General features: G+C 40.8%; 1 protein-coding gene across 3 annotated transcripts in view; it reads left to right on the forward strand.

The window, feature by feature from the left end:
* Positions 1-27,700, forward strand: part of sh3d19 (SH3 domain containing 19) — a 142,147-nt gene that overhangs the window by 67,051 nt on the left and 47,396 nt on the right. For 2 of the 3 annotated variants that reach the window (XM_072558039.1, XM_072557157.1), the window contains exons 3-8: positions 17,452-17,492; positions 19,078-19,123; positions 22,271-22,406; positions 22,507-22,693; positions 25,652-26,653; positions 27,547-27,654. In XM_072558039.1, coding sequence (XP_072414140.1) covers positions 17,452-17,492; positions 19,078-19,123; positions 22,271-22,406; positions 22,507-22,693; positions 25,652-26,653; positions 27,547-27,654 — 1,520 coding nt within the window. Of the gene's footprint in view, positions 1-15,412; positions 15,436-17,451; positions 17,493-19,077; positions 19,124-22,270; positions 22,407-22,506; positions 22,694-25,651; positions 26,654-27,546; positions 27,655-27,700 lie in introns of those variants that run through there. The other variant, XM_072558835.1, reaches the window with a different exon arrangement.

Consider the following 27,700-nt stretch of genomic DNA (forward strand, 5'->3'; position numbering starts at 1 on the left):
CTGGTACAATTACAACATTTAGAAGGCATCTGGATGGGTATATGAATAGGAAGGGTTTAGAGGGAAATGGGCCCAATGCTGGCAAATGGGACTAGATTGGGTTAGAATATATGGGCCAGCACGGATGAGTTGGACCAAAGGGTCTGTTTCTGTGCTGTATATCTCTGAGTCTATGTAGAAGCTAGCACTGCACAAACCTTGAGAATCAGCTCCGTCTCCATAACACACAACGCAGTCATAGAAATGTACAAGCAAGGAACAAGAATAGGCCACTTTGCCATTCAAGACTACCATACCATTCAATAAGATCATGGCCCATCTGACTTTAAATTCAACTCTACATTCCTGCAACTCCCTGGTAATCCTTCATGCCCTTGGTAATCGAGAATCTGTCTACTGTGCCTTAAAAGTATTTGAAGATTCTGCATCCACTGTCTTTTTGAGGAATGGTATTCCAAAGATTAAAGATGTTTCCTCATCTCTGCTTTAAATGGTGTCCCCTTATTTTTAAACTCTGACTCTCTAGTCCTAGATTCTCTCACAAGAGGAAACATTGTTTTAACATATTACCTGGTCAAGTCCCCTTAGGATCTTTATATGTCACTTCTGTGTTTTCTAAACTCTAGACAATACAGGCCTAGCATGTTTAATCTTTCCTCATAAGACAATCTGCTCATTCCAGGTATTAGTCTAGTAAACCTCTGAATTGCTTCCAATGTATTAACATCTTTCTGTAAGTATGACGAACGATATTGTACACAGTGCTTCAAATGTGGCCATGTTATGTTGTCCTATCCCACTAAAAGAAACCGATTTTGAACATATCCTGGAGATAAAACTGGACTTCAAAAACATGAATGGTATTCAGCCAGAATCTGAAAGCTCACCACCCTTCATATTGCTCACTCCCAGACTTTGATTCAATGAGAAGTGTAGAATACCACATCATGAAGAGCTGAGTGTACCTGAGAATGAGATGACAGACTGATGAAGCTGCTGAAGTACATGCTAGACAAAGTGTAGTATATTACTGACATTGTGATGTGCCACGAAATCTATTATCAGGCAAAATCTTGCAATCTGACCACTTTCAGCCACAAATGGTCATGGAAATGTAAGCAATTAATGGGAGGAGGGAATTCCATGAATATCCACAACTTTAGTGATGGCACAGCCTGGTGGAGAAGACAAGACCAAACACTACCTTCATCCAGAAAGTGGAGTGAATGACCTCCCTTGACCTCATCCTGTGGTGTCCATCATCTCAGATGCCGATCATCGGCCAGTCGATTCACTTCATGTGAGATTGCGAAACAGTTGAGTGGACTGAACGTGGCAAAAGCTAAGTTTCCCAAACACAACTATTTAGAGTATTGAAAGAGTATACTCCTAAAGTACTGGAAGCTTCAAAATTAGCCATACCTCAAACATGTTCCAGTAAAGGAACAACATTTGCATCCATCTCACAATGTGAAAAATTGTCTGGAATTTTAATTTGCATGAACAGCAAAGCAAACTTCATCTGACCGATTACTATTCCTGTCAGCTACCACTCAATCGTCAGCAAAGTGACGTGAGTGTTATCTCCAGAGGCATTTAGTCAAAATGCTCAGTGTGGATTAGTAACCATGGTTTAAGTGCTCAAAATTGCCTTGTTCAAACATAGATAAAAGAGGTGATGATAGTCACTGACCTTGACATCAAGACAGCATTCAGAAGTCTGACTAGGATACCCAAGTACAATTGAAAGATTGGGGATCAGAGGCATTGTATCTGGGTTTATGCAGAGGAAGACAATGTTGTAATCCAATTCATCACTGCAAGTTACTCGGGACAACATCTTGGGTCCAGTTAACTTCCATTTATTCGTTAGGTGATCCTCACTCCATCCTGGTGAGAATTGGAAATGTGAACTGTTTGCACAATGTGTCCAAAATTTAACATAAGCAACAAGGTTGCATCATCCAGCTGTTCAGACTGCAAAAGCCCGGTGTTGCCTCCTTTGGGGAAAGCCCACCAGTCAGCCATTTAAGTGGCTGGGGGCTGGCCTGGCTCAGGATCAAGGACCCTGAGGTGCAGAAATTTCTCTTGTCTTGCTGTCTGCATATTTTAATGGATCATCCACGTCTGTCACCTCAAATGATCCCACCACCAAACAAATATTCTATCCTCTTCCAGTGTTCTGAAAAGAGCATTTCTTTTGTGATATCCATTGGGTCTCGGTTACATATTTTGTTCAACTGATTTCTTTCTTTTGTCTTGCACAACCATAATTGTTGTCATATAGTCATCTCCTGGACTCCATCCTACCACAGACCATTTCTTTTTAATCCTCCCTCCACACTGTTTTACCTGTTTCCACTCTCCTATAAGCTGTTCATCTCTGACATGTCCAAATGAAACAGCATCAACCTCCTCCCTTCCCAGAGGCTGCCTGGTTTGTTGCAAAAGGCAATACCTGAAAAGTATAACTGACATTGCAGGATAAGATGCACTCATCAGGATATAAATGACCTATTCTGGGAAGAGCTAACCACACTTCTGTGTGTGTGTGGCTTTTGTGTTTTGCATGCGTTCACAAGACGGAGTCAGGTACTTCAGTGATTGTCCTTAACATTACAGTGTGTAGCTAACCAAGTGAAGTACTTGATCCTAATTTGGGCTTGATATGTGTCTCAGTCACTTTATGTACTATAGCTGGTTGCTAAGTAACGTGCAAAGAACTTTTACTGTTTAACTAACACAGAACCCATCTTCTACCTTAGGTATTGATATCTCAACTAATACAAGCACAAAGGATTGGTGACAGTGAATGAAATGGTTTAATATTATTTACAATATACTGGCAGAGCTAGCATACAGTTTTACACTGAGCTGCTAAGGATTTCTACCACTGTCTGTATATTTAATTGGATGTCTGCAACTGACCGCTATATGGTGACTTCTACTATTTGTGTGGGACAGAACACAATCCTCCCCAAGGGCAGTTAGTTTGCTGACATTATGGCAGGGATCATGCATTAATAATGGTCACGTGATGAAGATGCTGGTGGTGCCTGCTGCTTCCTGAACCATAGCCTGAAAACCAGTTGGTGCCTTCTGGAGAAATGGGGGGAAATTGGTAAGGAGAAAGGAAAAGCAGCTGCCCCCATTTTCAGTACACCAGCACCGTATTTCTGTTTAAACATGTTGGGAACACAAATCGTTTCAAGGCATGTTTAGAGTAGTCAGGATGACTAGGTAATTTTTCTTTTAAACTAAGTAGACACCATTATCTGTGGTTGGTTCCTTTCTAAAACGTCCCCACCCTCTACTGAAGCAGCTGTGTCACATGCTTTTTATATTAGGTCAGTCGGACATTGTACAGACAGCATGGAAATGCTGTACTCTGAACCTTGCTGTTTCTAATGAACATTGACATTTGGCGGTTTTAACGAAAGTGAATGTGTTCTATAGCCTAGCACCCAATCCATTAATTTTTCATGGTTGAACCTGCATGAACATGTTTCACATCTATATAATTATAATAGGCAATTCAGGTTTTAACACGCTCTGATGTATATTTTTATTTTGTACTTGGGTTCCTTTCCTTGGGCAAAGACTATTTATATTCAAATGGCATGTGGCTGACTATTTGGCTTCATTAGCAGGACTTGTACACTTAATGATAAGGTCCTAGGGAGTGTTGCTGAACAAAGAGACCTTGGAGTGCAGGTTCATAGCTCCTTGAAAGTGGAGTCGCAGGTAGATAGGATAGTGAAGAAGGCGTTTGGTATGCTTTCCTTTATTGGTCAGAGTATTGAGTACAGGAGTTGGGAGGTCATGTTGCGGCTGTACAGGACATTGGTTAAGCCACTGTTGGATGTTGCGTGCAATTCTGGTCTCCTTCCTATCGGAAAGATGTTGTGAAACTTGAAAGGGTTCAGAAAAGATTTACAAGGAAGTTGCCAGGGTTGGAGGATTTGAGCTATAGGGAGAGGCTGAACAGGCTGGGGCTGTTTTCCCTGGAGCGTCGGAGGCTGAGGGGTGACCTTATAGAGGTTTATAAAATTGAGGGGCATGGATAGGATAAATAGGCAAAGTCTTTTCCCTGGGATCGGGGAGTCCAGAACTAGAGGGCATAGGTTTAGGGTGAGAGGGGAAAGATATAAAAGACACCCAAGGGGCAACGTTTTCACACAGAGGGTGGTACGTGTATGGAATGAGCTGTCAGAGGAAGTGGTGGAGGCTGGTACAATTACAACATTTAAAAGGCATCAGGATGGGTATATGAATAGGAAGGGATTAGAGGGATATGGGCCGGGTGCTGGCAGGTGGAACTACATTGGGTTGGGATATCTGGTCGGCATGGACGGGTTGGACCGAAGGGTCTGTTTCCATGCTGTATGTCTCTATGACTCTGTAATTTTCTATTAATTATTAGTAAACTCCTCCTGTATCTGGGACCCAGGCCCTTTGTCCATTGTTCTCCACAAATAAAAATTTATAAATGGTTTATTTATCCTTGATCATAATTCTACACCTACTTATGAGTCATTTTACAGCTTTCAGAGTACAATAAATAATTTACGTTGGTGTGACATCAGCCCTTTGAATGTTCCTTGGTAGAAGTAGCGAAACAGGCCAAATATTTGAGCATCGCTGATCTTTTCAGAAACACTTAATTCCTCTTTTCCCTTTCCTTCCATCACGTCAACAGAGAATTTTCTATAAATTGTTGTGAAAGGATTGGACGCCACATGATCTCAAAGCAGAAGCAGCAAAGGTAGGGATAGGTATTCTAGTGCTCATTAATTCAATTATTGTAAATTGAAATGCCCCTTTTCCATTGAACTAGAACATGTGGAGCAATATTGAGCAGTTATTTTAATGACTCAGAGTAGATAAGCTTTACAGAGTAGAGACCTCTTGTTGTAATTATTTGACTGTTCTCAGAGGTTCTACACTTGAGCACTAGGCTGTGTGTACGCCTGCCTCCTGCCTGTTTGTCTATGGGTTGATATTTTTTTGCTTCCACTGAATCTTGCAAGCGAGAGATAAGTGAATGCACAAGCAATCATTGACTCACGCAGCAGTTATTTTAATTCTGGGACCTCTTCTGCTTGTCACTGGTGAGCACCATGACCAAACTGTGAGGAAAGTAACAGAGGGTGGTCAAGCAGTGGTAAAATTACTGGCTGCTGGGAGCTCCTGCCCATCAGCAAAGGGAAGTTCAAGTAGGGAAGCTTCCATAGGAAGGACGGTGGGAGTCCTAGGCTGGTGGGACTGGGAGTTAGCTGGAGAGACTTTGAGAAGGATTCCTGTTCAACTGGACCCCACAAATGAAGCAATTGATTCACTTGGTAATTCAAACCTGCTGCGTGACTTTAACTTGTGGGAAAGCCAAGATGGCTTATGTATTTAGGATTGAGTTGAATTCTGAATGTGATCCCATTGATGTAATTTGTGTGAATTTGAGTTTCCCACTTGCTTATATCCTGTGTTTCAGTCACAAAACTGCAATGAGAAGTTGAGTGGTAACCAGCAGGGTTCCATTTTGAAGGCCAACCTGTCTAATTCTTCCTGTCTGGTTGGGTTGACACTACACAAATGTGCACTCACACGTGCACACACATATGTACATGCATGCACATATACTTTATAACTGTCACTTCTTGACCTCTCTAACTTGTATCATCCCTGAGAATAAAGAATCCCTACAGTGTGGAAACAGGCCCTTCGGCCCAACAAGTCCACATGACCCTCTGAAGAGTATCCCACCCAGATGCATTCCCCTATTACTATTACTCTACATTCTCCCTGACTAATACAACTAGCCTCCACATCCCTGAACATTATGGGGAATTTCTCATGGCCAATTCATCTAACCTGCACATGTTTGGACTGTGGGTAGAAACCGGAGCACCCAGAGGAAACCCACACAAACTCCGGGAAAATGTGCAAACTCCACTCAGACGGTCGCCCAAGGCCAGAATCGAACCTGGGTCCCCAGTGCTGTGAGGCAGCAGTGCTAACCACTAAGCCACCGTGCTTGCTCATGATCTTGTAACGTGGAGAAATGGATTAACAGAACGTTCAGGGCTGTTTGCCATTTACATTTGTGTTGGTATCTTTGACTTCATGGTTAATGATACTGTGAAATTGTTTCTTTGAAATGAGAGTGAAAAACACTGAGTAAAATAGGACAAAAACCACACCAAGAAAGTATCTAACATGATGAAAGGTAGAGGCCAGGAAAGCAGACTGATTTATTTTCGTAAGAAATGAAAGGTATGCTTGGAGCCAATGTGATCCACAGCAGTTTGGATGAAACAAGATGGTACACTGGTTGTCAGTTTAGCACGAAGATGTAAAGGAAACATGATGTGACAGAAAAAGCTCCACAGCAATTTGCTGTCACTCTTTTTGAGTTAATGTGGAAGATCGATTTAATGCCCATTGTTTTCTTGAATGAATTGTAGGATTTAACCTTTCTAGTCTGCAACCGTAAATACTTAAATGTATCATTTCAGGTAATAGAACAAACTACAAACCACAAAGTATTTCACAACTTGTTTGTATCTTAGTGACTTAAGATAATCGTGTATCAACAATGCTGTGACGACACTTCCTTTGGAATTCAGATGTCCAATCTAAAATTCTGCTGAGTGAAGAGCTACACCCACATGACATGAGAGTTCATTCAGAAAAGGTCCTTGTTTCACACCATTTTAAAAAAACCATCAAAAGCAACATGTATTTTATGTGGTGCTTTAGTGAGAACTCCCATTGCTTTGTACAGTCAGAGAAAGATTTACATCAAGACAAATGGAATTATCTTAACAGCGATTCTAAGTTTGGGAAAGAGAAGAGGTGGTGAAGTTTAAAAAGGGAAGAGAGAGAGGTGGTGAAGTTAAGGAGGAATTTACAGAACCTAAAGTTTAGATAGCTGAAGGCATGGATTCCAGTGGTGGAATGGAGAGAATAAGGATTGGAGGTGTGTAGAGCTTTTGATGGATTTGTAGCATTGTTGAAAGGTTATACTGATAAAGGGTGGGATTAGGTCATGAAGGAATCTGAACATGACAGAATTTTAAAAACCGAAAGTACTGTGGATGCTGTAAATCAGGAACAAAAACAGAAATTGCTAGAAAAGCTCAACAGGTCTGGTAGCATCTGTGGAGAGAAATCAGAGTTGACCTTTCGGGTTTAGGGGCCCTTCCTCACAAACTGTTCTGAGGACAGTTCTGTACAGGACGGGGAGCAGAGACCTAAATCTTGGAGTGTCTTGCTATCAGCATCTATATTAGTCTGCACAAACTCTCCCTGGTATTAGAACTACAGAACTAACTCCTCGGGAGTGGTACTTCATGGGTGTTGTTAATGCCATAAGCTGCTGTTTTATACACTAATGTAATTCATCACTGTTGCTAAATTTAGCCTGCAGTGTGACTGAAGAGTTAAAAATGTGGAAAGGTAAATGAGTGGAGAAATGGATATGTTTGTGCCACTAAATTTATGCTGTAGCAAATGGATCCCTAAATGTTTCTACTATAATCTTTTTCACAAGTGGCCAATGTGGTGAAGTGCATCAGAAGTTTACTTTTTGTTGTTTTACAGAATAATAATGTTCATCGTCAGGGAGTGGCCCTCGATATGCCAGTACCTGGAAAGACCAGTTTATCTCCGATTGTTGGGAAGTTGGTATTTGGGTGGAGGTGAACCATGCAGTGCTAAAGTGGGATGGGTCACAGTCCATAGATATGCCACAAAGGCCCTGAGGGATATGTTCTGACAGTATATTGATTTATGTGCTGTGATATGAGGTTGCTTTTGCTCATAAGGGTGGAGTGACAGGTCTGGTTTGTTGTCATTTCCTTGCTGATAAGATAAAATTTCGAAACTATTTTTCAAGACCAGGCAAAATTGCAACTTTACATTGAATGCCAAAATCAAGTTGCATTTGTCTCTCTTGCTGACTAACGTAATTATGAATATTCCAACTTGCTTGGACATCTATTATGTATCACTTGCCATTGGACAGTTGGTAGGAGTCTGTCTTTACATGCCAGCATGTTTAATTGAAAATCTCATTGTAACTTCCACTATTTTGCTTATGTTGCTCCTGCTCAGAAGCAAGGGACTCTTCTGTAGACAGGATGGAAGCAGATAGGTAGTCATTCCAAGGTCAGGTACTTCCATTAATATTAGAACTAGGTCCCTAGACCTGCACTGACATTAGATTAAAAACATGTTTTAAAACATACAATTTGTATTGCAATCTTTTGCAGATCTGCTGCTGGCATTTTTTGAGGATATTTGAAGCTTAAATTCAGGCTAGCTTGTTCACCACTCTGCTGTCATCTAACTGCATTGAAGGTTTCTGTTTTCAGGGGTTTGTTTTTTTGTCAGCATCTTGAAAACTAATGTTCAATGTTTAAATTTTCCTGAAACAAACACAAACAAAATTGCTTGAGAGACTCGGCAGATCTGGCAGCATCCGTGGAGAGAAAACCGTTAATATTTCGGATCCATGACCCTTCCTCATTGTGCAGTTTTGGTCATCTGAGTTTTCCAGGTTGTTTTGCACATTGTTGGCAAACTGCATGGACCAGTCAATTACATGTGTTTGTGTGAATACAGATTTCAGTAAATAAGGAGGTGAAACTATTTCTTATGTTGAACAACTTATCCAGATTTCTGTTTGTAGCAACACAAATTTAAACTCGTTGAGCTATTACACTCAGCAAGGGATTTAGCTGAGTGCAGACTTGTTGGATAAATGTAAAGTGACCCAAGATTGTCTCAAACACTGTAATATTGAAAAGAGAAACTTAATTTATTGCAGGTATTACAAGTTATTGCACATCACATACAATAAGTTATGAAATAATATTTAAAGTTGTAAACCGGTTCAATATTTACAGAAATATGGACATTTTTCAACAGAAGGTTGTGATGGGGGAGAGAAATTGTTACAAAGGTTTCGTTTTAAAAATGGCACTTATTTAACCAAGTCTTTAAAAAAAGCATGTGTTTTATGTGCTGATAGGCTGGAGATTGAAGGTGTTTCTGCAAGGATTGTAAAATATTACAGTTTGTTGGTCTGTATCTTAAACTATTAAACATTGAATGTATGTAGTACATGTTACAACTTGGACACAGACAACTGATTCAATCAGCCTACCCAGGTTTGTATTTGTATACAGACTTAACACCTTCAAAACCCTTAAAAATGACCTGAATGGTTTGTAACCAGACTTCTTTGAATAACTAAGCCCAGGCTTTGTGAATAATTGATTATAGACACCAGGCTTGTAGCTTAAACAAAACACATTGCAACTTATTAACAATACAGGAACTTTTTGCAGAGCAAAATTAAACATCAAAATAACCTAATCAATGTCTGTCACTTAAATCCAATAACCATTTGGTTTCAGTACCATTCACACAAATGACAGACAACACAGTTAAGAGATAATTTAAGAATAAACAAAACTGGCTCAATTTACTGAGCGGTTTTCGTGGTGCACAATTCCACAGGCATAGATGATTGTTTCTTGATTGATTTTCTGAAGATGTCAGTCAGTACCACCTTTTCACTCTGAGGAGGTTTCAATAACGCTTGTAACTTAGCTTCTATTTTTTGAACATTCAATAGTCAATAATGGGAGGTTTGGCAGGGAGCTTTCAAATCTTCATGCTGTAGCATCAACAACCAAACTCCCGCCTCTCAGAATCACAGTCCCAAACACCAGTTCCAACTCTGACCTCTCCCTCTGTTCGATCATCATGTTCCCTCTCCGATTTGCTGGGACCACTTCCCAGATACTGACTTCATTAATGGCCAACAATCTGCTATCCGTGCTTTAAAAGGGAGGTAGATAAAGATGGGGAATTATAAACTGGAACCTCTGAAGTGGGGAAGATGCTTGAGTCTATTATCAAGGAAGAAGTAGCATCATCTTGATCGAAATTGTACCGTTGGGCGAATGCAAAACGGATTCATGAAGGGCAGGCCATACTTGACAAATCTTTTGGAATTCTATGAACTCATTATGAGCAAGGTGGACAATGGGGACCCAGTGGATATGGTGTACCTGGACTTACAAAACGCCTTTGGTGAGGTGCCGCACAAGAGACACCTGCATATGATAAGGATGCATGGCGTTACGGGTAAAGCATTAGCATGGATTGAGGATTGGTTGACTGACAGGAAGCAAAGAGTGGGGATAAATGAGTGCTATTCTGGCTGGCAATCAGTAACCAGTGGTATGCCTCAGGGATGGTGTTGGGACTGCGATTATTCACAATTTATACAGATGACTTGGAGTTGGGGACCACGTGAAGGGTGTCAAAGTTTGCAGATGAGACTAAGATGAGTGGCCGAGCAAAGTGTGCAGAGGGCTGTGAAACTTTACAGAGGAACAGAAATACATTGAGTCAGTGGGCAACGGTCTGGCAGATGGAATATAATGTAAGTAAATGTGAAGTCATCCATTTTGGTCAGAGTAACAGTAAAAAGGATTATTACTTGTTTGGCAAAAAGGTGCAGCATGCTGCTGTGCAGAGGGACCTGGGTGTCCTTGTGCATGAGTCACAGAAGGTTGGTCTGCAGGTACAACAAATAATTAGGAAGGCAAGTGGAATTTTGTCCTTTATTGCTAAAGGGATTGAGTTTAAAATCAGAAAGGTTATGTTGCAGCTGTACAAGGTACTAGTGAGGCCACACCTGGAGTACTGTGTGCAGATTTGGTCTCCTTACTTGAAAAAGGATGTACTGGCACTGGAGGGGGTGCAGAGGAGGTTCACGAGATTGATTCCAAAGTTGAGGGGGTTTGCTTATGAGGGAGACTGAGTAGACTGGGATTATATTCATTGGAATTTAGAAGAATGAGGGGGGAATCTTCCAGAAGCATAAAATTATGAAGGGGATAGATACGATAGAAGTAGAGAGAATGTTACCACTGGCGGGTGAGACTAGGACAAGAGGGCGTCGCCTCAAGATTAGAGGGAGCAGTTTTCGGACTGAACTGAGAAGGAACTTCTTCACCCAGAGGGTTGTGAATCTATGGAATTCCCTGCCCAGTGAAGTAGTTGATACTGCTTCAGTAAACGTTTTTACCAATAAATATTTGTTCAACAATAAAAGAATTAAGCTATATGGTGAGAGCGCAGGTTAATGGAGCTGAGTCCATGAAAAGATCAGCCATGATCTTCTTGAATAGTGGAGCAGGCCCGAAGGGCCGAATGGCCTACTCCTGCTCCTAGTTTGTATGTATCTGGTTAAACATAATGTCAATATTGAAGAGTTCATAGAATCCTTTAATCAATAACCAACCTGTAATTAACTTCCAGGTCTGTCCTCACAAACAAGCAATAGCTTATGATGACGTTGTCTGGTCATAGACTGTCTCCCAAGAAAAAGTAAACTCTGAATGTTTAGCCTTTTGAGCCCCTAAGACACATGTATGTTTCAATAAGGACTCCCCTCGTTCTTCTTAACTCCAATGAGTTCATGCCCAACCCACTCAACCTCTCCTCATACCAGTGTTCCTCCATACCTGGGATCACCCATAGATTTTGTTGACAATTCAGAATCAATCAAACTTCGGTTTGCACCCATGATTCCAAATCGAGTTTGAGTATTTATTAATTCCTTAATTGAAAGCAAAATGTAAATATAATTATGAGCATTTTTTTAAAAAAACAGTATATACCATGAATCTTATTGAGGACAAACTTCCTCTAGATGTTTCATTGACCTAAATTTCAATCCCTCATGCTAACTGTTATATGAATCGCTGTTCTCCTATCCTTCTTTAATCTCTCTCCCTCTCTATAATATGTTCACAGCCACCTCCTAAATCTTGCTGTCTCATATGACCTCATTGTTCCCACCTGTCAATCACCTTTAAACCATTGCTCCTCACTTTACTTGTATCACTCTCCACTCACATCCCCTTTCCTGTTCTAATCCTACTTTTGTGTTCTAGGGTTTTAAAAAGACTTTCCAATTGGCTAACTGCCAATTTAACAAAATTCCATCTGTCAAGCTTCTAAGTCTCTGTCCACCAGAATACTTTTTTGCAACTATCAGTCTTCAAGATGACAGCCTTCTCTCCATTTTTAATGGCTAATACTCCCTTAAAAATCCTATAAGTCACTTCCTCTGGTCACAGAAGTTGACACCATCCATTCCACGTGCTGTGCCTCACCTCCGTGTTCCAGCAGGCAAAGTGTTGTTGAAGGTTTCCTCTAGTCATGGACCTATCTTCCTCCTTCCTCCCTTTTTACCCTTTTCTGGCTCACTTTGATCATATGTCCCACCTCCTAATCCCTCAGTCTCATTTTTGAGCAAATTGCTGATGCATTTTGTTATCCATGGCAACTAATAGTGTTTAAATTCAACTGATTAATCATTCTCCAATAGAAAGCTAGTCTAAATAATAAAGTCCATTAAACCACATTGCCATGATAAAAGCACACTAATTAACTAATGTCATTTTTAAGAGAGGAAGTCTACCATCCTTATTTGGTTTGGTCTACATGTGACTCCAGGTCCACAGAAATGTGGTTCTCTTAATTGTTCTCTGAACTGGCTGGGCAAACCACTCCGTTCAAGAACAACAAAGGAAGGGCACTGAATCCTGACCTTGTCAATAATGCACATACCCATGATAGAATAAAGCTCCAACTGACCACCTCATCCAACTTCTCCTCTGGCCTCCATTTTAGCTGAAATTGTTAATAAGTTGCCTCTCCTCAGGTACTGTCCCCTCCCCTATAAATCTGCCAACATCGTTCTCTTAAAAATGATTCCTTTAGCCACTCTCGCAAACTGCCAAACATTTCCCTGCCTCCATTTCCTCTCTGAATCCCTCGAACACGCTGTCACCCGACACAAATCTACGCCCATCTTTCCCAAATGACATGATTGGATGATGTTATGGAAGGTGGGAGATAGGAGGTTGGGCAGGGAGCTTTGTGGATTAGTTGAATCTAGAATTAGTGAAAGCATATGGATGAGGTTCCAGCACCAATTGGGGTTTCACCTCTACTGTTGCAAGTCTTTCATAGCTTGCAGTTGACATCTTTTATGATGGTGATGATTATAAGAAATTCTTTCTCATCCTTCTCAAGCTCCCTCTGTGGTTAAGTCGTCTTTGATGCCTCCTCTCAGCTGTTCCCTTGCTGGGACCGCTCTCTTCAGTTTTTTCTACCAAGACGTCAACAGAGAATCACTTTTAAAGGTTTCTTTTCCTGCTCATGCACCGATATCCTTTGTGGCCGCCAAGGATCCCTCTTAGTTCCCTCTTGGTCTTTGTGCTGCTCCTTCAAGTTCAACATTAACACCTGGCAGTAACCACTGTACTGCGCTTTCTCCTTCAATCTTGCACACTCTCTCAAACTATCAGACTGTTTGTCCAACACCCAGTGATGAATGAGCAGAAATTTTCTCCAACAAAATGCTGAGCTGACTGAAGCCATTGTTTTTGATGCCTGCCACAAACTCCACTCACTTTCCACCAATTCCAAGCCTTTCATGGCTCTCACCCTCACCACCTCTTTGCTCTTTAAGCACCCTCCTTAAAATGTGACTCTTTCATCAAGCTTTCCACCACCCACCCGAATACCTTGTTACGTGGATCAGTGTCATATTTCATTTGATAATGCTTCACATAAAGTGCCTTGGGATTTTTAACTGCATTAAATGTGCTATATAAAGTTATTGTTTAACAACTAGTTATCTCCAATCTTAGCCCTGTTTAAGGTAACAGCCTCTACTTGCTTAGAAAGAAAACATAAATAACTAGCTGGATGTGACTTTATTGGACAGAGTTCTTGTGAGGAAGTGATTATATTGGGGAATTGCATCACTTTGCTGAAACCTTTCTCCATACAGGTAGTAAAGAAGCCAGGTATTTATGATATGCAGTAGGCCCGCATGGAGAAATGTTCTGATACATCAAACAGCAATTTAAATAGTTTGTTCACCAGTGGTGCCTGGTTTTGAAATGTTGGTGATATGTACATTCAGAGTCAAGAGCGTGGTGCTGGAAAAGCACAGCAGGTCAGGCAGCATCCGATGAGCAGGGGAATGAAAGGCCCCAGTTTTTTCAGCAACACACTCTCGACTCTGATCTCCAGCATCTGCAGTACTCACTTTCTCCAATATGTACATTCACCAGAGTTTAGAGAATTCTAAACTGGACTGTTTTCTTTGCTTGATCCACTGCAGTGGGATTTCTGCTATTAAATATAAAACAATTTTAACTTGGGCTAAAAGTCATGCGGAGGCTGCAGTAGCTCAATACATGCAAAGGAGGTTGGCAGGCCCAGTTTTTAATGCTTTGTGTACTTGTTAAGTTTACATATTAGCAACGAGGGTGGCCCAGTGGTTAACACTGATGCCTTGGAGCGCCAGGGACCTGGATTCGATTCCTGCCTCAGGCAACTGTCTGTGTGGAGTTTGCACATTCTCCCAGTATCTGCGTGGGTTTCCTCCGGGTGCTCTGGTTTCCTTCCACAATCCAAAAATGTGCAGGTTAGGGTGGATTGGCCATGCTAAATTGCCCGTAGTGTTAGGTACATTAGTCAGGGGTAAATATAGGGTGGGTTACTCTTTGGAGGGTCAGTGTGGACTTGTTGGGCCGAAGGGCCTCTTTCCATATTGTAGGGAATCTAATCTAATCTAATCAAACATTAATGTATTGGTTGTTCCATAAGTTGTCTTGTTTGCCCTGTACATTGTATCTTGCTGTTTGCCTGATCTTGTAACCCACTGATAGTGGGCACGATTGTAGTGTATGATTTGAATGATCTATTACTGTGTAGTGCTTTAAAAAAAAGGCTTTGATTTGGTTCCTCTACTTGCACTCACTGAATGAAAGCGGTACTTAATCTAGACTAAATCATGTGAGGTGAAGGAATAAGTCATTAATTAGTTACCATGAGACACTTGGGCTTGGAAACAAAAGTGAAGGTTCAAAGCCCTGAGAGGAAAACCCCACCAAGGTTGAAGAAAATATAAAACAGATGAGTTAAGTGAAGAAGGATGATGATTATGTGACATGAAGCTTGAAGAATGTAAACTGGAGGGAAGACTAAAGGAAGAAAGAAACACTAGTGTTGTGTAAATTAATTTGAAAAAGGATATTGTGGTATGAATCCAGCAGGCAGGATATAGGGAGGGGCAAGAGCATTGCAGGAGGATGTGTGTTCTTGCAGCTTGGCAAGGACGAGAAACAAATGTTCAGTGGGGCAGGGAGAATTTCACTCTGCTACATGGGAGAAACGTGTGTTTTGGAACAGTACTGGCATCTTTGAAGGTTGAGAGTACTCGTGCAGAACGGTGCTGGAGATCATTAAACCTGGCCCGGAGAGAGAAAAGGCCAAGGTATGAAGGAGAAGGGTAAGGAGAGCAAGCACTGAGACTGGAATAGAAATGACCAAGTAGGTAAAACTAAGTAAAGTGGCAAGTTGAGAAAAGCTAGGCTGGTACTTGAATAAGATGTGTTTTTAAATGTGGTGAATCTTGTTCTGCAACACCAAGTGTAAATAGAAATTCTGCAGAAATTATGATAAATGATGTATTTCATGCTGCGTATATGGTCTTAATATTGAACATTCATACAGACAATGCCATGTACCATGGGTTAATGCCATAACACATTAGGTTTTTCAAGTAAACAATTCCCTTTCTTTTGATATTTTATATGTGCAAGTACAGCATATCAAGTACTGTGTGTGTGTGTGTGAGAGAGAGAGAGAGAGAGAGAGAGTGAGAGTTCCAGACCTTCTCTGCTGGACTGCCTCATTTCCTCTCATGCTAAATGACGTCCAGAAAAGGGCGTTCTATTTGAATGATGCTCTTGCTTCAGGACTAATACCTGTTTTTAAGAACTCGCAGCAGACCATCGGGAAATTCCACGTAGTTGTCCCAAAAAATGTTGTTCTTGTTTGGTGGATTTCCAGACTGGTTAAACAACATTCTCCCTGTTCGGAGTTCCTGCAGACATTTGTAGCCTTTCACAGCTGTTTGTTGTTTCGCAAGTGTCACTCTGTTCCAGGATTCAGGACTAACCGTGTGCCAAGAGAAGTGGGTGTACTGATGGAAAAACAGGCTATGTAGATGAGTCATTCAAATGGGATCTGGTCTTTGGCGGGAAGAGTGAGCAGGTTTATAAAGGCAATTAGAAAAATATTTATGAAAAAGTCAACAGCAAAACACATTGCTCTGAACAAGGCATTCTTAATATGCAAACTAAAAATAAACCGCAAAGTCAGTGATTTTGCTGAAAAGATATTATTCCATTCAATTACAATATTTTGAGTTGGTGGAGAAGTTCACAATTTTTCACTTCAAAAAAGTGTTAAAGTAATATGAGTTCATTTGGGGCAGAATTAATTTTTCAATTGAGCATAGAATTCAAACCATGTGTGAAGTACTGATGTTTTTTAAAATACCCTGGTTTGTCCTTGAATGCTCCTTGCTTTCCTTTTATTTTGCATATGGTGACTGTGCATTATTAAAACCGTTAATGCTGCTTAAAAATAACCACTGGAATAAAATTGAAATGCATTAGATTAATATATTTCTGCTTATAGTATATTTTTGCACAGATTGGTAAGTAAGTACCTTGTATGAGCATTACCACCCACAGGTCTGGTGTTTGCAGGGATCCAGGTTCCTCCAATCTCTGCTGTAATTTCACCAAAAACTGAGGAGAGCCAGAGAAAATGGTCGAAGACACCACTTCCTGGCACTTATACCAAAGTGACAAAGAAGGATCAGGAAGCCTTGGCGGAAACTTTGCCCTTTTGTGCTTGAATTTTTGCGGTGGTCTCCTGATCTGGGATGAACATAGGGTGAAGCGCAGATTTCTAAATAGCTGAGCAGGCTAAAGGCTCTGCAACCTTGGAATTCTGACTGTCCAGCAGGGATTACTAGCTAGCACAGGAAGCATTGAAGCAAATGGGTGTTTCACCCTGCTTTGTCTGGGATCTGTTTGCATAGACCGGGAATATAACTTAGAGGGCTCCATTGTTTGAGAATCTACTGATCCACAAAGCTTTGTTTAAATTAATTACATTATTTCAAGTGGTGAACTCACTTTCTCTTTGTTTTACCCCACACCCTCCTCTGCATTCCCCCCGCACCCTGACTTTGTAGAAGTACCTTGCTTAAAAGTAACAGTATAATGCAAAAAGAGAAATTGCGGGAGAAACTCAGCAGATCTGGCACCATCTGTGCAGAGGAAAGAGTGTTAACATTTGGTGTCAGAACTGAAGAAGAGTTACCAGACTCGAAGCATTAACTCTTTATTTCCCTACAGATGCTGCCAGACCTACTGAGTTTCTCCAGCAGTTTCCCTTTTTATTCCAGGTTTCCAGTACCCCCAGTATTTTATAACAGTATAACGCAGTTGTATTTCCAAATGACTGAAGATTTGTGTTCTCTTTAAACAGCCACGGACCATTATCGAGTATAAGGGCAGCTATCAAGAGAAGTAAGTAAGCAGAATGTTTTAATATGTTAGTTTTCTGAACAGCATGGTGCAGCTGGAGGTGTCTGAGGCAAGATCAGAGAGCCCATAAAACCAAAGCTCATTTGGTGTCGAGGAGGCAAGTCCAGAGGCTTTCATCTGAACAGCTGAACAAATACTTTTGACAAACTTTGATGTAGCTTCACAAACTCTGCCTTTCCACTTTTAGACTTCTCAGGCACATTCTCAGGCAGTGCGTCTGCAAGGTTTGAAGAACAGGAAAGAGTTTGATATGAGTGTTCTATGAACGTTGATGAACAGTGTGGGAAAACTACCATCCTGATATAATCGTGGAGTTCAATCTTTGCACTCTGTTAAACTAATCATCTATTGTTTAAACTTTTTGAGCAATGCTTCATGGTTTGTTTTATTAAATGCTACTTCATTTATTCTTGTAATTTCTTGAGGGTGAATACTATAGAGTATAAATTGGGATCTGGTATAGCCATTTTGGTCCATCTTGTCATCCTAGAATTCTAAAATATAATGCACAGTTCACTACCCAATTCATTCATTAGAGTTGTGTTCTTTCACTTCCTGTTCGGCACTCTCTAAAGCGAACACTGTTAATCAGGCTCAACGTCTCCAATAAACACTTCATTCAGAACAGTCAAGTGATTATGTCTGTTCAATGCATTCAACTATGTTCCTTATCCGTTATATTTTTGTTCTCTGTGCAATGATGAACAATGTTTCAGAGCTCAGATTACAGATACACGCGGGGATATTGAATACTTCAAAGATTCACTCAGAATCTTCCTGAGTTTAAACATTGAATTTGTGAAGTGTTATTTACTACTTAGTAAGATGAAGAGTATCAGTGTTGAGGTTTGAAATTTGTTTTGTCCATCGCTGTCATTTAATATCCACATCGACATTACCAAAACAAATCCCTGTTGGTTAACAATGTAATTAAAAGGTATCAAGATGATGACTCCATTTTCATATAACCATTCTTTGGGTGCACCTTCTCCAAATGTTGAAGTTTGGTTCAGTTTTGTACCCCTTTAAACGGGCTTATCCAAACCTCTTCCATGATGGACACATCCAATCAGCAACTAGAAGAGACCCCCAACCCCCACCCCAGTGGTTGTGGTTAAATTTGAACGAAGAAATTAAAGAATTATGTGATCACCCTTGCACTGCCAGTCACAATTTATGTTCATATATGAGTGTACCAATGCTGCAATGCACAATCAAGCCTTCCTCAAAGTGTTTCAAACTCTGTATTGAACAAGTATAATGAAGATACGTCAAGTATCTGTGAGCAATTCCAGTGCTAAGGGTGGATTTATTTTCACTGAATCATTAATCAGAATTGCATTAGAGCCACACTAACTCATAGAAATCTGATGAATGTCAATACCGAAGATGCTAATTTGTGTGTATATCTCTGACCTGCCAAAAAAATCACTGGGTCCATTTGTTCCTGCTAAACAAATACTGTTGATTGAATGAATGTTCCCATTAACAAGTCCTGCTGTAGCAGCAACTTAATACTTTATCAATCCTGCTTACATTCTTGCTTTTCTCCTGTTCTGTTCTTCAGCATCAATTCGTACATCGTCACAGAGTGAGCTACGGAGAGAAAGAAGGTATGAACTTCATGTTTTTGCCTATTTAAAATTTGTATTTCCCCTTACTTTCTCTCACCCTTTGTCCCTCTGGTTTCCCTCACACACTTACTGTGACAAGGAGGATAGATGGTTGAATGTGTACCCAAGCCACCAGCAGTATTACTGTGAATCTGGAGTAAAATGAAGTGTAGGATGTTCCATTTTCTATTCTGTCAGTCGAAGCTGCGTGTTTGTCCACAGTATTGAGATATTCATTAGGATCAAATATGCTTTCTACTAAATGTCTATTGCTGTTTCCAGGTTTACTTCAAAGTTCCACAGTTTGTTTTACAAATATGCAAACATATGAGATGGAACAGGGTTACATCATTTGGACCTTCAAGAATTCCTCAAGCCTGCTCCGCTATTTAAAAAGATCGTGGTTGATCAAAGTATAATCTCAACTTCACATTCCTCCCTCCTCTGACAACTTTCCATCCCCTAGAAACTATCCACCTCTGCCTTTAAAAATATTCAAAGCCTCTGCTTCCACTGGTTTTTCAGGAAGAGTGTTCCAAAGATGTACAGGAGCTGAGAATAAAGAATTGCCTAATCTCTGGGGGACACCTTTTTCTTAAATGGTGGCCCTCGTCTGGAATCTGTCACAAGAGGAACCATCATCTTTTCAAGTTACTTCCGGCCTTTATCATTTCTCAGTGCTCCTATATCCTAGTATCCTGAACATGGGTCACTCCCACTATAATATGCAAAATTCAGTTACAGAACCACCCCTCCACTGTTTCCCAGCCTCCTGCCCTTCCTAAATGTCATATACCTTCACTATTCAGGCCCCAATCCATGTCATCCTGCAGCCCTGTCTCTGTAATGGCTACCAGATCATATTTCTCTATTTCTGTTTGTACTCACAGTTCAATTTTTATTTTGTTTTGAATATTACTTGCATTTGATACAAAGCCTTTCATTACATTTATTAATTATTTTTGTAGCCTCGAGCTGTAACTATTGATTTACTCTATGGCTTTGTACACTCTAACCCCTTCTCTTACTGTCTGGTTATCATGTCCCAAATTAATGCCGGTTTCCATTGCCTGATTATAATTGTGCGATTTGCTATGTCTTCCCTAGTTTGTTCGTTTACATCTCTTTTTACATGGAGATATAAAATCCTCAATGCTCCCCATGAACTTTTCCCACACCAGTCTTTGAGCCATACATTAATTTCTCTAATCTTATTTCCCTGAAAGTAATAATCCAGACATTATTATCTTTTGAGGTTCTCCTGCTTAATTTGATGCCTAGCTCATTGTACCGATTGTGCGTGACCTCTTTCTTTGTCTTGCCTCTGTCATTAGTATTCATGTGGGCCACGATGACTAGATTTCCCCTCTCCCACAGCAAGTGTCCCGGTGTGTTGTTGGTCTGTGTGATGAATTGAATACAGCACAACACCTCATTGAATGCTGAACTGTTATGGACTAGGCTAGACCACTCAAAACTTTCTTAAGCAGGCAGCCCAGACCGTAACTTTGCAACTTGTTTCAGTAAGTGTATGTTGAAAATTACCCGGAGTAAGTTAGGTTGGCTACCAGGTTTTAAAACAGACAAAACTTTATTCGCAAAATTACTCAATGAAACACAAAGAACAGAATAAAGAACCCCAACAGAACTCAGACTATCCAAACTAGACTTAATTATGCTGTTCCGAATTCACACAACAGTCCCAATAAGCAAACTCCCTTTGAAAATCAGTATAAATGGAACACATGCTTACAGGTTGAAATTGAAGGGCAGAAACAGAGAGAGAGGGAGAATTTCCACACAGCTCCCTGTTGAACTTCTAACTAGTTCAAGACTGAACTAAACTGCTCAGCTAGAGAGCTGGCTATTCCCCTTTCATGATACAGGTCACTTCTAAAACATGACCACTTTGGCCTAAAGTCTCATCTGTTTACAGATAAACAAAAGGCCGCTCAAAATCCTTTTCATCTCTGTACCAAACCGATCTGACCAGAGCCCAGCCCAGTTCATTACCCCTCTGAAAAAAATCTAGGACAGAGCCAAGGAACAGCTTTTAGGAAAAAAAAGGGACTAGCTTTGTGACAGAACAAAGTACTTCATATTGTTGGTCTGTTTCGTTTTCTTAGTGATGGTCAGATCTTCACTGGATGTCTTTTAATATCTTGATGGATTTAATGAAGGGCTCTGTACTTAATGCAAGTAGAGGCTGTGGGTTGACCTTGTAGGGATTTGTAAAATCATGAAGGGCATGGATAAGGTGAATAGCCAAGGCCTTTTCCCTCAGGTAGGGGAGTCCAGAACTAAAGGACATAGGTTTAAGGTGAGTGGAGAAAGATTTAAAAGGGACCTAATGGGAAACCTTTCACACAGAGGGTAGTGTGTGTGTGGAATGAGCTGCCAGAGGAAGTGGTGGAGGCTGGTACAATTACAACATTTAAGAGGCATCTGATGGGTATGTGAATAGGAAGAGTTTAGAGGAAAATGGGCCAAGTGCTGGCAAATGGGACGAGATTAATTTAGAATATCTGGTCAGCATGGACGGGTTGGACCGAAAGGTCTGTTTCTGGTGCTGTACATCTCAATGACTCTAAGTAGTATTCAAAACAAACAATTGAACTTAGAGGTTTGGTCAGTCAGACATTTTAATAATATTGAAAAATAACTTGAAAGTTTTGTTTTATATGTGAATAGAAGATATGTAGCGAATGCTTAATAAGTTTCGTCTCATGGCTATAAGATACAGAAATGTATTGAATTACAGTAGTAGATAGTGAGTCAGTCAAAAGACTTAGCAGCTGAGTAACTGGCAGCTCCGTACTTGCCTGTGGATCTTTGTCAGCTGTTCCTCTTTTTTTTTTCCTTCAATGTCAGGGCAGGATTCAACTTATTATGCACAATTCCTCCATCAGTGAAATCAGTTCATGAAGCATACACAGCGTAACTTTGAATTTTAAAATTAACTCAACTATTTCATATTTGCCAATTCCCAAGCCACAAGGAAGGAGTTTCTTTACTGTAGTTCACAACTCTGTGGTGATGGGTTTTCAGATAATTCCACTAAAAATGACCTTGATTGAGTATCGAGAGGCCTGTGCCTTTAGTTCTATGTTGCTGGATTACTGAAAGAGTGTTTACCTCTTTCCCCAGGCGCCCAGACATTACAGTAATAGCTGCAGAGCCCATAGGACCAAATCACTGGTATCCCGGTTCACCAAATTCAGCTGGGCTTGGACTTTCATATCCCCGAACTCTCTGGAGAATTGATGAACCTGTTGCAGCAGAAGTAAGAAATTATCTTGTTTAAAAATAATTTGACGTTATCACCAGTAACTTTTGCAGAGATTGTGTTGGTGGCGTGTTCATGTTCTAAACTTTGGTTGCAGCCTCCACCATCCTATGAGCAGGTGATTAGAGAAATTAACCGGCAGCCAGTTCCCACAACATCTCCCCCAAGGCGTTCAACAACCACAGCATCAACACAGACGGAATTTGACCAGGACTCTGAGAATATCGAGACACGGAGTGCTGACGCTGATTTTGCAAGTTTGCGAGAGAGCATTCCAGCAACAGGTTGGAAAACACACTGTTGGTAATGACATATATACATTTAGGACTATATGAGCTTAAGGCCTGTTTTGACTAAAATCAGTACGTGTACATGTGTGTATAATTAAGGCATAGTAATAGTGAATTTAACAATGAAAAGTATCATCTAAGTTAAGGCAAACACTTGTTAAGTGGCTAAGGATGCAAAGTCCCTTTTCAGAACCTGGGATTTTTGATTCCAATACTATTTTTGGGATTTGGGCACCCAGATCATGCTGAATGCAACAGACTTGGATCAGCTGTCTGGAACTTATCAGATATATCCAATTTTCAGCTGCTGTGCTTGCTTACTGTCTGCAGAACTATTAATGAACTGTTCGTTGTCTTTATTATCTGGGGGAGGATTGTCCTTGCAAGAACTGAATATTATGTTAGCTTCATTACTTTGATACTTGTTTTTAACAAAAATGTCTTTTATTGTATTCCCACAAAAGATTTTCCTTTCACCTCTTTATCCCTGGTTGTTGCTCTGTTAGCACTTCCACATTAGCGTGTTCCTGCACTGTCAGTGTTAGGAAGTAAATCACAACATGGCCAAACATTTTTTCATTGGATACGCACATACATTCCAAACAAGTCAATAGGTGCCAGCAGTGGAATTTACATTCCAATTTCCAAACAGACAAACGTTAACTGCAGCAAATCCACCATTTTAGATGCATTTCCTCATAGGAAACATGGAGAGCACAATCCCTGATTTACACTCAGTACTGCACTGTACTATTTTTAAAATTTGTTGAAAAATATCATTTTTATAGTTTAGGGTTATGTGACTGTTTTGGATTTTCTTTAGGCCTGGATGTCTTTCTTTCATCCTTGTATCAATAACAGGCAAATGGTCTGTTACTTGGTTATTTTCACTGCTGCCCTTAGCAAATGACCAGCACACTTGTGGCCACTGGAAGCTCTTGTCTTTCATCTTTTTTACTCATACTTGGATTTTTTTTTTACTCATATCACGCTCTGGCAGCTAGATTCAAGGCGTTCAGAAAAGGTTCTGTTTGGTAAGCAAGTGTCAGGCATTCTTGGTAGGGGACCAGTCCACCTCCTTTGTGACTGTCTCACTGTGGATGTGGATGCTTGGCCTTACATCTTAGGTGAGCACCTTTAGCGTTTGCTAGTTTGTTCTGCATCTGATCTTCAGAAGCGCCCAAAGGCAGCTCAAGTGAATACAGCTCAGCTTCTTTGGCTGACGCTGGTCAAAGTCCCACAAGCACAGACCAGAGTGTGTGCTGTTATTGCTTTCTCGACTTCCAGGTTGTGTAAGGGAGGGGTAGTATTTCTCATTAGTAGATTCACTACACCCTCTCAGTAACTTTGCCTGTCATGTTCCTTGCCTTGACTCGTGTCTCATCAGTGGCTCTAAGCAGTTGTTAGCAAGTGACAGTAACCACATCCATGGAGTATTATGAGTCCTTGTCAAGCACCAGAAGAGCATTCACAATGTATACGTGTACTGAAAAACATTTTTATAAAGTGGATTGCTTGCACCCAATCATAAAAAGTGCCAGTAACAGTCCGGGCAGGAAGATCATGACGTGATTTCACACCAACTCTGACATCTTGGAACTTGCACTTCAGTTTGGTCTCTTTAGCCTTGGAAAACTAAACTATACTTTTAATGAGATAAAAAACCTTGCACTAGCATTATTTAAAGGGATCGTGAGTTACTTACAGGTTAGTTGCTGCGTTATTTCTTCAGGCTGTTGCTACAAATCTGAATGTTTTAGATGCTTTTCCATACACTCAACTTCCAGTAGTCGACAGAAGCTGGTTAAGGTGGAGCTATAGCAGTTTTCAGGTAGCTTAATAACTTATGTAAAAAACCAGTTGCTACCAGACAAGGCCCCTAGCAGGCCTTCTCTTTGGCATTGAGCATGAGTGTGAGAGTGAGCAGAGGTGACATAGAGCAGGAGAAGTTGCAAGAAAAGGGAAAAGAATTTCTGTATGATCTCCGTTTTGCTCTGGCTGCAACATACTTGCTGCTGGTGTCATACAACAGCCAGACCTGGCCTCTGTGCAGATCCAAAAATTACACACAGTTTCTGTTTGAGTTAATGGGTCTGAGTTTGAAATCAGATTACAATGTCTGTCCATCCTAATTTTCTTCTTCCACTACTACGTGAGTTCCTAGAAACAAATAGTAAATGGACAATATTACCAATTACTTCCAAATCCCAGAAATGGTACTTTTGTCACAGTACTTTGAGAGTGATTTGTTCTATCCTGCCTCTCGTGCAGACAGATATTACCACAGTGGTCCGAAATGTCTGCGTCAGATGCAGTGAGTAAACAGCTTTGAGTGTTTTTTTTAAAATTGGACAAAAGAGGTATGAAAGGGTGGAGTCAGACTCACACTGAACCAGGGTTTTAGTTGTGCTTTCAGTTGGGGTTTGGAGTAGGCTTTTGAAGCTGAAAGATACAGTTCTCTCTTTGCTGCAGTGCAAAACTTTTGTTCTCTCTCTCTGCTACAAGAATGTTTCTTTCAGTGTTCCTTTCTCCCGGACTGGAAGGGAGATAGCACATGAGGTAAATCTGTTTTGCTGAATTTGCCTTTGCCAGGGGTGTGTTCATGGGATGCTGCTATATTGGGACAGTTGATGTTCCAATATGGCAGTTAAATAATATATTATTTTCATTGAGTAAAAGTTATGTCAGTTCTTTTTGTTTGTATTTTAGCTATGGTGTAAAAATAAAGTGTGCTTAGCTTAAAGCCGATTAGTGGACCAAACGAATTATATCTGGAACACAGTACCTTACACTTACCTGTAAATAAAATAAAAGGTTAGAGTTTAGGCTATCTCCTTGATATATTTTGAAGAGGGTTGATCTGGTCCGTAACGTTTTGAAATGTTGTATGCATTTGTCAACTTTTTATACATTTTGTTTTCAGTTTATCTTGTACCTTTTTTTTTGTTCTAGTTCAGAGACCAGTGAAACCCTCCAGGCCAGCTGTGTGCCTCATTCCTCTAAAGCCTGTGGAAAGTGAAGCACCTTTGATCTCGATAGAAAGTAATCCCAGCAGGGAACAAAGTGTTCAAACAAACACGAATGCTGTGAAGCGACCCATCCCAAGGCCCAGGTCCTTAGGTAACTTGAAGATACTTTGTGAAGAACTGAAAAGTGAGACTTCAGAGGGAGAAGATAAAGAAATTGATGCTTTTCACAAGTTAACGTGCCGTAATCCATTTATAGAAGATAATTTTGCCAGTCAAGATAGAATGGGTGATAACAGTGGACAAAGCTTCCTTGCGAGGATCAAGGCATTTGAAACACAAACGGATTCTGAAAATTCTGTTGGAAGCACGCGGCCTTCAAAGAGGCCAGAGGTTGCTCCACGGTCATTCGGGCCAAGGCCAGCTGTTGGCCACGTGAAACCAACAGTAGCTCCCAAACCGTCTGCAGCCAACAAGGATTCAGGGGCATCTGAAAAGGTGGCTGATACAAAACCTGTCGCAGCAGAAAGGCAGGGGCCAGTCCTCCTTCCAAAACCCCAAAAAATGGCTGCAGCTGCTGCAAAGCCGGAACCACCCAAGAAACCAAAGTCCAATATCTGCACAGCGTCAAAGCCAAGCCATGGAAGTAACAGTACTTTAGATTCAGGCAAAGATGCACTTTCAGCTGCTCTCAGTCCTCAGAGAGAAAGACCTGCAAATAGGGGGAATCAAGTTCCTGTCCCAGCACCGAGGCCTACTGTGGCAAAAAGGACCTTTTCTGAAAACCACGATATGCCTTCTCTATCTTCTAAACCTTCAATGTTGCCCATAACAAAAGCCTCTATGATGCAGGATGAAGATTCCTCACCCAGCAAGCATACAGCTCCTCCAGATGTAGCCTCAAGCACAGAAGATCTGATCAGCTTTGATGATGATGTTGTACCTACCACTCCAACAGCAGATAATGTGACCTCTCTAGTGACATTAGGTAATGAAATGTTAGCTGCATTTGTTTCTAGATTGTGTTATGTGTGCTTCCTAGTGGCACAGTTAGAGAAGGTGATCTCTAAGGATGATTTTTTTTTCTCTCCGATGTCTTTCCTCTCCCTCTTTTTGAAATTACAGACTTCTGCTCCATAAATTGCCGCAGCTCACAGGTAGCTTATGCAGATTATCACGTGTGGCTAGCCTGTAGGCATGGGGAAACTATTACATCAAAGACCCAGTATCCCTTCTCCCTACATAGGTATTTCTGCATGTCTGGAAAACTGTGATAGGGAACAGTGATGTCAGTTGTCGCAATAATGTAATAGAGTATGGTATTCAACGTAATTTCCATTCAGTCGTTGCAGATGGTTCCTCTCTTTAAAACAAAATTCTGCTGTCATCCAATTGTCTCAAATTACTGTCATCACTGCATGGTGTAAGGAGTGTTTGAGAAAGAGATGAAAGGGGACACTGAGGATTTCTTCAATCTGTTCATGTCACTGAATATTCCTTACTCACAGGATCCCTCATCCCTGGGAGCATTATCGCATACTGATTAATATTTTTTGCTTTCTGTCTAATGCCTTCACATCTTTCCTAAAGGGTAGCTCCCAGGACTGAAGACAGCCCAGTAGTTGTCTGTTAAACTGCCCTCTGAAACGGCTGAGAAAGAGAGAGAGAGAGAGAGAAACAGTTCAAGGGCAACTTGGCTGGGCATCAAACCTTGGTCTTGCCAACAGCATTCTCAGTCCAGACAAAAATAAAACAGAAGAAATTTCCTGCTAGTATACAGTGCATTATCAGGATGGGTGGGTTAGAATGTGGTGACAGGTAAAGGACATATTCCGTACGAAATATTTAACATTATCCCCATTCTTTTCTCTGTGTGATCAGATCCTTTTCAGACATTACCTAGAGGTATGACAGGATGCACGGATACTGCGTCAAGTCGGCCACCCTTAGTACGTAAACCTACAGTAATTCGTATACCAAACAAACCAGGTAAAAGTGAATGTTCCTTGTTTTGTTTCTGTGGGTGTTTGTGTGT

Source organism: Chiloscyllium punctatum, chromosome 1 (genome assembly GCF_047496795.1).
Source record: "Chiloscyllium punctatum isolate Juve2018m chromosome 1, sChiPun1.3, whole genome shotgun sequence".
Classification (NCBI taxonomy): Eukaryota; Metazoa; Chordata; class Chondrichthyes; order Orectolobiformes; family Hemiscylliidae; genus Chiloscyllium; species Chiloscyllium punctatum.